General features: G+C 37.6%; 1 protein-coding gene across 3 annotated transcripts in view; it reads left to right on the top strand.

Moving 5' to 3' along the window:
* The window catches only part of SOCS5 (suppressor of cytokine signaling 5), a 33,754-nt gene extending 22,683 nt beyond the window's left edge, over nt 1-11,071 (top strand). For 2 of the 3 annotated variants that reach the window (XM_021552404.2, XM_021552395.2), the window contains exons 2-3: nt 782-873; nt 3,309-11,071. In XM_021552404.2, the coding sequence (XP_021408079.2) occupies nt 3,321-4,931 (1,611 nt within the window). In that variant the 5' untranslated portion in view covers nt 782-873; nt 3,309-3,320 and the 3' untranslated portion in view covers nt 4,932-11,071. Of the gene's footprint in view, nt 1-501; nt 874-3,308 lie in introns of those variants that run through there. The other variant, XM_077781860.1, reaches the window with a different exon arrangement.
* The last annotated feature ends 1,664 nt before the right edge of the window (nt 11,072-12,735 follow it).

Raw genomic sequence — 12,735 nt, 5'->3', positions numbered from 1 at the left:
TGTGTAGAGCTTTCATGTAAATTCCCAATGTTTTCTGTTAACTCTTGCTGCTTTCCTGGGCTTGGATCTAGCATGGAGAAGCAAGTTATTCTCTTCTGTTACTGTTAGATTTCTGACAGTGGTGTGAGCATATTAAATCCCTCAACTCCTCTTGGATTTCTGAAAAACAATGATGATTATTTTAGGGAAGTGCTGACCTACTCTTTTAATAAAGAACTTGTCTTGTATTCCACTTTCCCATTTTTAGAATCATGGTTCATATTGCTCTTGCTTCACAATCATGTAACATCCTTGTGGAGAGTACAGCAGTTGCTTACCTGGAAAAGTAATATTAGAAAAGTGTGTATTTTTAGCTGCCTTTTGATGTGATGTAGCAGCTGGAAACAAGGAGAGACAGTATGTGGTGATCTGACAGCACTGCCAACCACAACTTGAGACCAAAATGTGAGGAAACCATTTCATAGGCTTGATTATGCCCATTGTGCCTGGCACTTCAATGATGCAGATACCGTGGCTTTGCTCTTGGTTGTCAAAGGTTTTATTTCAGAGTCCTGCCCATGACTGCACTTGACAAATGTTGTTAATGTATAGAAAAAGCAAGTTCTGTGAAGCTTTTTGTTTATATTAATATGCATTAAAAATATATAAAGAGCGTGCAGTTACATGGATACATTTCAGAAATAAATAGTAAAATATCCCTTTGATGTCAGTGATTAACAGTAGATGTCTAAATGAAAAGATATTCTAACTATTAACAAAATTTCTGCTTTTCCCTTTGTAGTAAACATGTCCACAAGTCAAGGAAGGAATCTAGCAAGTTCATGTTGAGGTATATTCTCAAGACAAGACACAGTGACTCATTTGCTTTTCTGGGTAAGAAAGGTATCTTTATTCTCTTGAGTGTGACAAAAAGTACTTTTAACCTTTTAAGTTTAACTTCTGAGAAGTACAGTCTGTCAAGCCGGGATGCTGGGGGGCTGTGGGTGGAGTGTTTTGTTGGTTTTTATTTTTATTTGTTCTTGAAGCTTTCTGGGCACATGTAGAGAACTTTCCACCCATCTAACAGTCTTAAGACATTTTAGACTAGTAGTGCAAAGGAAGAGCAATAAAGAGCAATTTCAGAATAAAAGACACCACTGAATAGCATGTGATTGGATAGAAAAGTAATTCCAGTTCATTGTCACAAAACGTGTACATTTTCTCGCCTGACTTGCCAAGGGAATGGAGTTTATATAGTATCTCATTCTTTTCTCTTCCCAGAAATTTTAAACATCTCTCTGACTAGGAAGAGAATAAAAAATTTAAAACTTGAGATGAAAGTGTAGAAGTCAGCCTTGTATATATTTTGTTGACAGGCTGGCAGCCAGCAGACATGTGCTCCTTCATGGTCAGCATGGGTATTCTGAGACACCACAAACAGCTATGATCATTGAAATGACATGATACATGTTGGGGGCTTCCTGCAAATTTGTGTGTGGTCTGACTTTAGTAGTTCTGTTGCTCCTAGAATTTCCTCAGCTTGATCCAGACAACTCCAGAAAGAAAAACAATTTGAGGATTTTTTATTTTATTCAGGAAGACATTCTTTGCTCATTTGCTTACAGTCTTTATGTATACATGGAGCTGTGTAGCATCTTCCATGTGTAACATTGCTCTGCAAGTGTCTGCCTCTTTAATAACCACAAAAGTGCTGTGCAGATTGTCCTTTAGCACTGTGTTGTAGGTAACTTGTACCAGCAACCTGCAGAGACTGGAGGCCTGATTTCCCCTTTCTCCCCAGCTCCTCATCCACACTCAATTTTTAAGTTAGGTACCTGGCTTGCTGGGTTTGCTGGATCATCTGATGATAGAGTGAGATAGAAAGCTTTTGTTTTTTGTTCCTATCACAGTCAGGTGTTACACATTCATTCTCTTTCATATTTCTCTTGTAAACTATGCCTCTGACTCTCCTCCAGTCTCAGTGAATTCTGCTATAAAGTCGTAGGCTTACAGCTATGCTCCTGTTGTAAGGACTTGTAGGCTGGATCACCAGAGCATTGCCTACTTGTTCATCATCCACTTTATGTCATGAGCCCCAGTGCATTTAGTCACTGCTTCAGATTCCTCTCCAGTTATGAACAGAAAAGAAGTGCAGCAACAGAGGAGTGTTGCTGCAAAATAATGTTTCCAAAGAACAGAGCAGTTTCCATAAAGAGTTAAATTAGATAAGATGACGTGTTTTATTCTTTTAAGTTTAGCACTTCTCTCAGAACTTAATTAGATCTAATTTAGTTTGGCATTGCCTGACTTTTTTTAGTACAGAATTAGCCTGTTTCTCTCTGTCCTAGGGCAGTCCTGTAATTTTGGCAGTCTTGTTCCAATTATCAAACTCAGTTTCTAAAGATGTAGTTTCAGAATACACACTGCTAATGTTTTTATCTTTTTACAGTATCTTCATGATTCACTGTCATCGTGTTTCTGCTGTGAAGCTGCTTTCTTTTTAAGTGTTCTTACTAAAGATAGAAAAGCTCCTTGGGCTCTTTCATTCTTTTATATCTTAAGTAATAAAGCCGACCATTGGTTGGTGGATTTTTTTTCAGCTGTTTCATATGGCTTACATTAATGTATCAGAGACTTTATAATTCTAAAATTGTCTTTTGGTGATTGTCTCATCTAATAAGGATGAATGCTTTTTTCCCCCCTAAATTTCTATTTTTGTCCTAATTCTTTTAATCTTACAAAGCTATGTCTTGGAATTTATGTGGTGTGCAGCTGGAGATTTTGTTTTACACGATGTATCTGGACATTTGCAGTGCATTTGTTGGATTTTACTAACAGCTCTGCTAGTTTGGAGTGACTTGAACAGGCCTTATTCAGGATTTGTTTTACTGCTTCTTATTGGAAGTTTATCAGAGAGTCATAACTAACAAATGACTTAAAAATTCTTTCTTAAATGAAGAATTTATAGACTATGTATTTCCTATTCATCAAATACAACTATGCAGACCTACCTGCATGCCTACAGAAAAATAGGAGGGCCTACTTGTAAATGAAATGTTTCTCATTTCCTAAACACTTCTTTGTGGTGATTTTTCTAAACACTCATTTAGAAAATATTCAAAAATAGGGATATTTTTCTAAATGTCAAAATGGTGTGATGCATCTTGCTTCCACATAATCCTACAAAGACTAGGGCACTTATTTTAAAATGTATTGCATTCAGTTAATAGTAGTCATCTAGGGTGTGTAACTTAATTGAGAACTGAAGATATATCCTCCTGTTTTACAACTATATTTTTATTTTACTATTTCTTCTCCTCTTGTTTTAGATAACATAATCCATGGATAAAGTGGGAAAGATGTGGAACAATTTCAAATACAGATGCCAGAATCTCTTTAGTCATGAGGGTGGAAGCCAAAATGAGAGTATAGTTGTGAACTCCAATAATTGCTCATCTGGTAAAGAGAAAGCCATCCAGATAACTGACTTGACTCAACAACAGCCCAGCAGCCCTTTGAGAGAAGACATTGCTTTGCAATTAGGCTTAAGTCCTTCAAAGAATTCAGCAAGGCGGAACCAAAACTGTGTCACAGAAATTCCTCAGATTGTTGAAATAAGCATTGAGAAAGAGAATGACTCATGTGTCACTACAGGAGCCAGGCTTGCTCGAAGGGACTCTTATTCTCGGCATGCTCCTTGGGGTGGGAAGAAGAAGCATTCCTGCTCTACCAAAACACAGAGCTCCTTGGATACTGAAAAAAGGTTTGGTAGAACACGAAGTGGTTTGCAGAGGAGGGAGAGAAGGTACGGGGTGAGCTCAGTCCATGACATGGACACAGTATCCAGCAGGACAGTAGGCAGCCGTTCTCTGCGACAGCGTCTCCAAGACACTGTTGGGCTGTGTTTTCCCATGAGAACTTATAGCAAACAGTCCAAACCTCTGTTTTCTAACAAAAGAAAGATCCATCTCTCTGAACTAATGCTTGAGAAATGCCCTTTTCCTGCAGGCTCAGATCTGGCCCAGAAGTGGCATCTGATTAAACAACACACAGCACCTGTGAGCCCTCATTCAACTTTCTTTGACACATTTGATCCTTCCTTGGTTTCCACAGAAGATGAAGAAGACCGGCTCAGAGAGAGACGTAGGCTTAGTATTGAAGAAGGGGTTGATCCCCCTCCCAATGCCCAAATACACACTTTTGAAGCTACAGCACAGGTAAATCCATTGTATAAACTGGGACCAAAGTTAGCCCCCGGGATGACTGAGCTGACCGGGGACAAAACCATAACACCTCCAGGGAACTGTGACTCCGAAGAGGACACGACAACGCTTTGCCTGCAGTCGCGCCGGCAGAAGCAGCGTCAGATGTCAGGAGAGAGCCATGGCCATATCAGCAGGCAGGGGGCTTGGAAAGTGCATACTCAGATCGATTACATCCACTGCCTCGTGCCAGACTTGCTCCAGATCACAGGTAACCCGTGTTACTGGGGCGTCATGGACCGCTACGAAGCAGAAGCACTTCTGGAGGGTAAACCCGAAGGCACTTTTTTGCTCAGGGATTCTGCGCAGGAGGACTACCTCTTCTCGGTGAGCTTCCGCCGCTACAACCGCTCCCTGCACGCACGCATCGAGCAGTGGAACCACAACTTCAGCTTTGATGCCCACGACCCCTGTGTGTTCCACTCGTCAACCGTTACGGGGCTTCTGGAACACTACAAAGACCCCAGCTCTTGCATGTTCTTTGAGCCATTGCTTACTGTATCTCTGAACAGGACCTTCCCCTTTAGTCTGCAGTATATCTGCCGGGCAGTAATCTGCAGGTGCACTACGTACGATGGAATTGATGACCTTCCTCTACCCTCAATGTTGCAAGACTTTCTAAAGGAGTATCACTATAAACAAAAAGTCAGGGTGCGATGGCTGGAGCGGGAACCTATAAAAACAAAGTAAATGGAAAACAAAATAAGCTTCTGGAACATGCTTTTTTTTTTTTTTTTTTGTGTATTACAGTTTAACTGCAGCAAGCGCACCGATGACGTCTTGCTTTTCTGCAATACCCTATTTAAGCTGAGTGTTAGTATCCTGTCAGATGCTGCCTGCTGTTAATCAAACTAAGTTGTGATGCCTCTTGGAAACAATAAGCAGACACAATTCTGCACGTTTTTCATTAAGGCCTAATGAAATATTTTTGCTAATTTCTAAATATTCTTTTCCCTTTTATAGCTGTAGTAATTGGATGAAGAAACTATGAGGCATTTCCCATGGGGCATTCATGTAATGCTGTTAAAGAAAGGCTTTATTGGAGGGGCATTTTTGCTAATATTTGAAGTATTTTTTTTTAATTCTCTTCTTCAAAACTTTCTTCAACTCAAAGTAATAATTTAGCTCACAAACATGTTTCCAAATACTAGTGAATATTTTCTTGTAATGAAGAGCAGTTCATTAGAAGCGGTCCATTAAGAGTTAATGGTGCTTTGATGCTAACAGATGAATCATGCTTTTCACAGTGTATAAGGTTTCCTAATCATTAAGACTTGAATATGCCTGCTCAGTACTGTAATTCTGTTACAAACACTTGGAGATTTAAGTGGCATTGTTAGCAAATGTAATGCTGTCTCAGACAGTTAAAAATACCTTCCAGTGTGAATTGCTGCTTCTGTGTCAGGACACAGAATTAGATTATTGCTGTGCAACAGAAGGTTGTGGGTTTTTTCCAAAACAGATTTTGGTGGCCTGACTGCTAGTAACTTACAATGGAAGGTAATAATGACAGGAAAAAATGCTTAATTATTTAAAGTCGTCTGATATTTTTATGGAGAACATGTCAAGTAGATGAATTATTATAATCAGAGTACAAAATCTGACATATCTGAAGCAAATGTCAGGTTTCAAAGGTACTGGTACACTTTATTTGTAAATATCTTTCCATCTGCGCTTTTAAAAATGTTTTAACGTAATATGCACTGATGATAGTTTCAACAGATGACTTAGAAACAAGATTCTAACTTCTGTTTGCTTATTTACACGGAGATGGAACTTAAAAGTAGTTCTATCTTAGATATTTTGCACTAAAATTTTGTTGGAATGCCCTGACCCCTGTTTAATGTTTTGTACCAATTCTGAGTGCTCCCTAGTTTCTTTACCAGCTGCTACAGTATTTTATTTCTTACTTCTCTATGGCAGTGACCTGTGCGAGGTAGGAAACATTTTGGCTGCAAGTACAATAAACGTTATTCTTGTATGCTACACTAACCCTTCTATTGATGTATTTTTCTGCTTGCTGTGCCTTGTTCTGGCTTTTTGTGCTAATAAAGTACAGTATGTTCAGTGTTATACTTGTATATCTGCTCTGTTTTTATATATTCACGTAACTTGTAGCAGTTAAATGAATTTTTAATAGGCTTTTCTTAGTATTTAGGATAGGTAATGCACAAGTACTGTGCAGTTGAGTATTAGTTGGTCAGCACACCTTATTCCTGGTTTTTGTTAAAGCAACTTGACAGTGTACACCATTGAATAACGTTTCTGTAGTCACTGCAAGGTAGTGGACTTGTCTGCAGGCATAGAGCATTTTACAGGTTTTTGTAATGGAAAGGATAAATGTTAAGCAAAAAGTATTCTAAAACATTATTGATTCCCTGTAATGGTTGCTGAAGGTGTTTCAGCTTGTTGTATAGGTAACTGCTAAGGTTAATATTTTGATACTCCCCACTGAGGAATACTTATTCCTGTAAATTGACAGTACAGCAGTGGCATTTGATCACTTTTACGCTATTTTGATAAATAGATGTACACACAAGTTGGCCAAATGTCCTGTTTTTACCAAAGAATACTGTCAATTTATGTTGGGGTATTTTTTTAGTTAAAAAAAAAAATAAACTCAAGAGTGGAGAGGTGCAATTTTTGTTCTATCAAATATTTATCCCAAGCTATGATAAACCAAAGTATTTGACAACTTCATCTGAACCTAAGTAATGTATACGTTTATGTTGTAGAGCCTAAAGTTCTACAATGGTGTTGTCATTATTCCTGAACTCACAATGCACCTGAAGAGGAGGGATTTAAATAATTTTGTAATGACTGGAACAGCACTACATAAAAGCTTGTACTGCGAGGGGTTAATCTGAAGCACCCAGAAAGCACTTTAAAACATGTGTTTATATGCTTGTGGAAAGTTTGTGATCCCGTTATGCATTCTTTGTAGTACCTTATCTTCTTTCATGTGTTAAAAGACTTCAACTGTTAAAATGGAACTTTGTTTAGAATATGTAAATACTAAGTTTATGTAATTATGTGTATAACTGTGCTCTTGGTCTCTTAAGTTTTGAATTGTGTACGTGTCATTGAATATGCAACTCTTGGTTTAAAATCTACTCTAAGCATAAAAAGAGGAAAAAGTCACCAGCATGAAATTGCACCTAAGTGTACCTTCACTGTGTCGTTGTCACTGTTCCCTCAGTCAGATCTGAATGCCAGATGAGTTTACTTAAATTCTTGCTTTCAATATTAGTGTCATACAGTCAGCCTGCAGCCAAGCTTTGTCCCAGTATAGGGACCTGTTTTTCATTTACACTCGTTGCAGTTGCTTATCATGAACTAGCTGTGACATTGTCAGTGTGGTCAGGAATACACATTCATCTAATTTTCAATCATGTGGTGAAATCTTTGGGAAAAAAAAAACAATAAAACCCCCAAACCCTTCTCTCAGAAAGTTTGCTCTTGCATTTGTATAAATCATCTTTATGGAGAGATTTGCTCCCCTAAAACACAAGAAAGGAACGATCTATTTCTCTACAATTTTTTTAAAGCTCTGCTTCACTGAAATATACAGAATAATTTGCTAGTGTGGTTATGCTGAAATGAATCGCTTTTTAAATTTTGGTGGACTTGAGTGTTGACTATTCCAGTTACAGTGTATTGCTTAATGAATACATTTTCAGTTCTAAAGGCATTAAAATGCTAGTAGGTGGAGAATGCAACTAGTTGATTTCTCATTTGTGTTTCTCATTCTGGTTTCATTTAGAAAACCTTAAACTTCTTAAGAAGGTGTACAAACTACAGCTTTTTTTTTTTTTTAATTTAACAGTAGGATTCAATGTAAAAAGGTACACTTGTATTATTCCAGTCTAATTTGGTTACATGACAGATGAGTTTCTGAGCCTCAATCTTGTCAAATGTTTTTTTTGAAGTGATTCTTGTTTCAGCAAAAAGAGCTATAGAAAGTGCTTACTCTGTAGGAAGGTTTAGTGAGGAATCTTACTAAAGGTATTTTATGTCCCTGTGGAATTGGAGAAAGGAAAATATACTACATTTTGAGTATCCAGGAAGGGTTTATGAGTTTAGGATCTCTTAGCAGTTTTATCAGGTCTATGGTGTTTATCAGTTTTAAATGCATAACTCTTGAAAATACTTGTAAGGCAAGTACACTTGTCCAGATAATTTACTTGTCAGAATGGAACTTGTGAAGAAAATAAGTTACTAATTAATGTTTAGTGTTTATGTACTTTTATTTGCATGTGAAGACTTGCTGCTTACAAAATGATAGTTCTTAAATCAGAAGTATAGAGTTGTGAAAAGATATGTCTGTTTATCTGTAGTGTTTGACAATGTGAAGTCAGACCTTACAGCTGTCATTCATCCTTAAGTCCATATTTATCTTTGAGTTTCGGCACTACTTAGAAACAAGCAAAGGTTCTGAATTTCTGTAGTAAAAAACCTGTTTGCTCCAGTTTCCATGTGAAAGCCAAAATATTTGCAGAATGCTTTAAAGCTTTTCTCTGCTGCAGAATTGCATGTAAGACAGAAGTTGTCATTGTCAGAAGTTGCTGAGTGCCAGAGAGAAATATCTGCAGGCATCATGGTTATTTTTTTTTCCAAAGTTGTCTTGAAAGACAGCATTTAATGGAAAAATATGAACTGAATCTTAGTTGATTCTTTTCTAGAATAGTGTTTCTCCACTTCAGACATTTAAAATTCACATTTAAAATTATGAAAGCACTTTTTGAGCCTCATTTTCTGAAAGTTTTGTTGTGAAGTGAGCACGTATGTGCCAAACCTTAGTTTGCAGGTATCTGGCACATGTATATTTATATGTTAATAAGATGCCTCCAAGCATGTTTACATTCATGGTCTTTTTTGAAGCTACTGAAGTACACGAATATGGTAAGCATTAATATATTGGAATTCTCAAAATTCTGTCTGTTTTCTATCTGTGTATGGCATGCTTTGCAATTAAGAGGGCTATTTTATTTGCATCTTCACCTGCACTTATATATTATGACCAGTTGATTGGTGTGTTTTTTCTTGCTGTTGTCACACTTACCTAAACAGTTGTCTCTGGACTGTGACCAAAGGAGATTTTTCATACCTGTTTATTTTTAAATAGAAATCAAATCAGTTGGCTTTTAAAGGATTAATTCCTATGGAGTGTGGTGTAACACTGCTAATTACTCTTTTCCTTTTTGCAGTATTGATGTACAGAGAATCATTTAGCTTGACCATGAGTTGTATCTGTTGAATGTAGTTGACTTTAAATGTCTGATTTTTAAGCAATTTTTTAAAATTGAAAATGCTCCTGATGAGGACTCTGAAAAGAAAAAAGATTTGATGTTTTTATGTCAAAATACATAAAGTGAGTGTTTTGCAATGAGATAAGAATCTTTTGAAGATGCTTTTTAGACGTTTTCCTCTGTCACTGTCTTAAATCAAGACTCTTTAAAAAGGAAAAATCAAAACCCAAACAGTCTCTTGATGACTTAAACCTTACAATCTTTTGAAAACTGAAAGGAAATCTGGTGCTTTTACTTAATTTGCTTGCATATTGTCAGACTGATTTAAGAATAGTTGTTTCAAGAAGCAAATTAAATCTGTTATTTCAATGAAGCATTGCTATTTGTGATTTTATAAAATATTCCATCTCCAAAAATTGTCTAGCAACAGGATGTTGACCTGCTACTGTATTTGTTGTTATCAGGGTAACTACTGTATGTACGGTTTTCGAGCTGAGTAAGTGTTCACTTTGTAAATTTGCATTAAGGCTACAGCTGTTACCAGCGAGGTTCCCTAGGGCCAGCACAATGAGTTTATGAGCTGAAGCTCCTGGTGCTTGACCCCTTTTTGTCTACAGTAGTAAAAAAAGTGTGTATGTCTGCGCAATACAGCTCGTGTTACAAATTTCCATGTTAAGCACACAGCTATGCTGACAAGCAGAAACATATCTGAACATGCTTGTCTGGAGTAAAGCAACCTCTCTGACTTCTCAGCAGGAGCTGTAACTTGGTGGCACGTTGGCAAAGAGGAAGCAGAAATGGGTTTTGCTCTTCCCCGAGCAGCTGTTAAACTGAACACAGTGTGTGCTTCCTGTGCAGTAGGGTATCTGAACTCCTTAGAGCCCTGAGAATTTTAATAGCATTCAGAAGATACAGAAGCAGTTGGCTGCTTTGCCACTTCTTGCTTTCGTACCTGTAGTTTTGCAAAAGCTTGAAGTGATGTATTTATTAAAATTGAATCTATGTAGTCACCAACTGTGTAAGCACTGCTTTGTAATATCTTTACGGAGATATCAAATTCCTACACAATTATATTTAAACTGTTTGGGGAAAATGAATAATGACACTGTGGGCACAAATTAATTCAGATTGCACTATAAACTTTCTTACCAGAAGCCTTCATTCTTACAAAGAACTATGCGATCCCTACACAGAAACTGTAGCTTTGGTGGTGCGCTCTTTGGTAGATGTCCAAAAAAGCGGCATCCAGACGGTCCCTGGACCTTTTCTGACATTCCAGTTGAAGGGGCCTGGCAGGCCCACGGGGCACTCGAGGAGTTGGCTGGCAAGCACGCCATGCCGAGCGTCACCCGATGCCAGCACCTTGTATAACTCTGCTGGTTTAGGTCTCCCCCAGCTTAGATGTTTTTTAACTCACTGCAGCTTAAATGTTTCTCCACCCTGCCTAATTTGTCTTTGTTATTTGGTTGCCAAAATGTCTTGCATCTTGATAGAGTAAGAAAATAATGTGATTTATGGCTACCCAACCAGTGTAATAAGTAATAGACGGCTCTGTTTTAATAAACGGGGTATAAACTGCCATATTGTTTTCTTTTTATATTTGTTTGGGAGCAAAAAGTTGTGGGTTTAATGAGTTTATTTTAAGTCCATGCTGTAAATGCATAGTTTTACAAATACTTAGTTGCACATGTCAAGAACAATAAGTAATCAGTAACTGATGTTAGAGTTCTTTTCTGTTTCATCTAAAATACTTGAGTGAAGAGATACACGTTGTCTTCAGAAGTTTTATCAGTCTCTGAAATTCATCAATTAGTTTAGCAAGTTTTCACTTAAATCTCTTAAAGTGTTTGTCTCTCCAGCTGTGGGCTGGACATGTTTTTTGTGACATGAACGTGTCTTCTAGAGCACAATCCCCGTGAGCACACACTCAGAAACAGATGTAGATGTCATCCTGTAAACTGAGAGTGTTTCTCCTCTGTGCCTGATGGGAGCTGCTCTGAGAGCAAATTAGTGCAAACCCTATAGCTAATTATGAAAACTGAGCAAAATGCTGCTGGTGAGCAGTTATAGCTGGGCACAGCAACAACCATGTGACAAGCTGAAGAAGTGTCGTGGGCTGCTCTGTGGAACTATTTTGGGCTTCTTAATTTGTTAATTATATATTTTTCTAGACCACTTCTCCTAAAAATACATTCAGTCTAGGCTTCATTGGAGTATTTATAGCTCATCACTGGTGAACTAATAGAAAACTGAAACCTTGAAAGCAAACCATGTGTTTTTGGCTGTTTTATATAAAGATTGCCGTTGTAGTTTTAGCTTCATTGGTACATGGAGAAGCCTATGTGTCTTAAAGTCACCTGAATAAATCCATAATTGATTAAGAAATGAAAGTTATGGAAATTGATTTGTCTGTTGTAGTGGTGGTTTTGAAATATTAATCTCAAATTCTGTAAAACTTATGGCAGATACCTAATATTATATTTTTTATGCATTTAGCTAAGGAAAATACAGGCACAGTAATATTTCAAAAAGGTTTCAAAACACCAGGTATTCTGAAGCTAAAGTTCCTAAAATCAGCATCTTCTGTGTCACTTTCCTAGGGAAGGGAATTACAGGAGTCTCTTAGAAAGCTGTTGTGTTGTCACTTTGCAGGTATCTAGAAAAGAACATGTCATTGTATAGAATAGATGCAGGAGAGGCCCTGCAAAGAAATTGTCTGTTACACTAGCACAAGTTGTGCACAGCAGAATCAGTTCCTATAGGGTTTTTCTTGGGCTTCTAAGTGTCCAGTAAGCATTTCTTTACCTAGATTGAATGGAAGAGTTCTAAGCACAGTAGAGATTGCTGAAGTGACATTGCTGCCACTGAACACAGAGGACCTGGACAAACTAATCCATAGGAAAGGTTTGTATTGTAACTTCACCTCTGAAGCAGCTGGTGGTGTGAGGAGCATTAGTGTGGTTTCACATCTGAGCTTTCCAACATCTGATAGCCTGGGTGTGGATGAAATAATGTTGGCATGGCCTGCTTGGAAGATGGTTTTCACTTCACACTCCCATCAGATGTCCTGGGGTATCTGGGAAGTCAAAGTTGTAAACCTTCAGTGAGGGTTTTGCAGCTTCTAAAAAGTTACCAAATGAATAAAAACTGGTATTTACAAGGTCTTTGATCTTCAGAATAGCATTAGTTGTATCTCTCATATATTAGTTTAGTAGGAATATGTAAATTCATCTTGATTTCAAGAG

The sequence above is a fragment of the Lonchura striata genome, chromosome 3 (genome assembly GCF_046129695.1).
Source record: "Lonchura striata isolate bLonStr1 chromosome 3, bLonStr1.mat, whole genome shotgun sequence".
NCBI classification, from domain to species: domain Eukaryota; kingdom Metazoa; phylum Chordata; class Aves; order Passeriformes; family Estrildidae; genus Lonchura; species Lonchura striata.
This window is presented reverse-complemented; position numbering and strand designations above follow the sequence as displayed.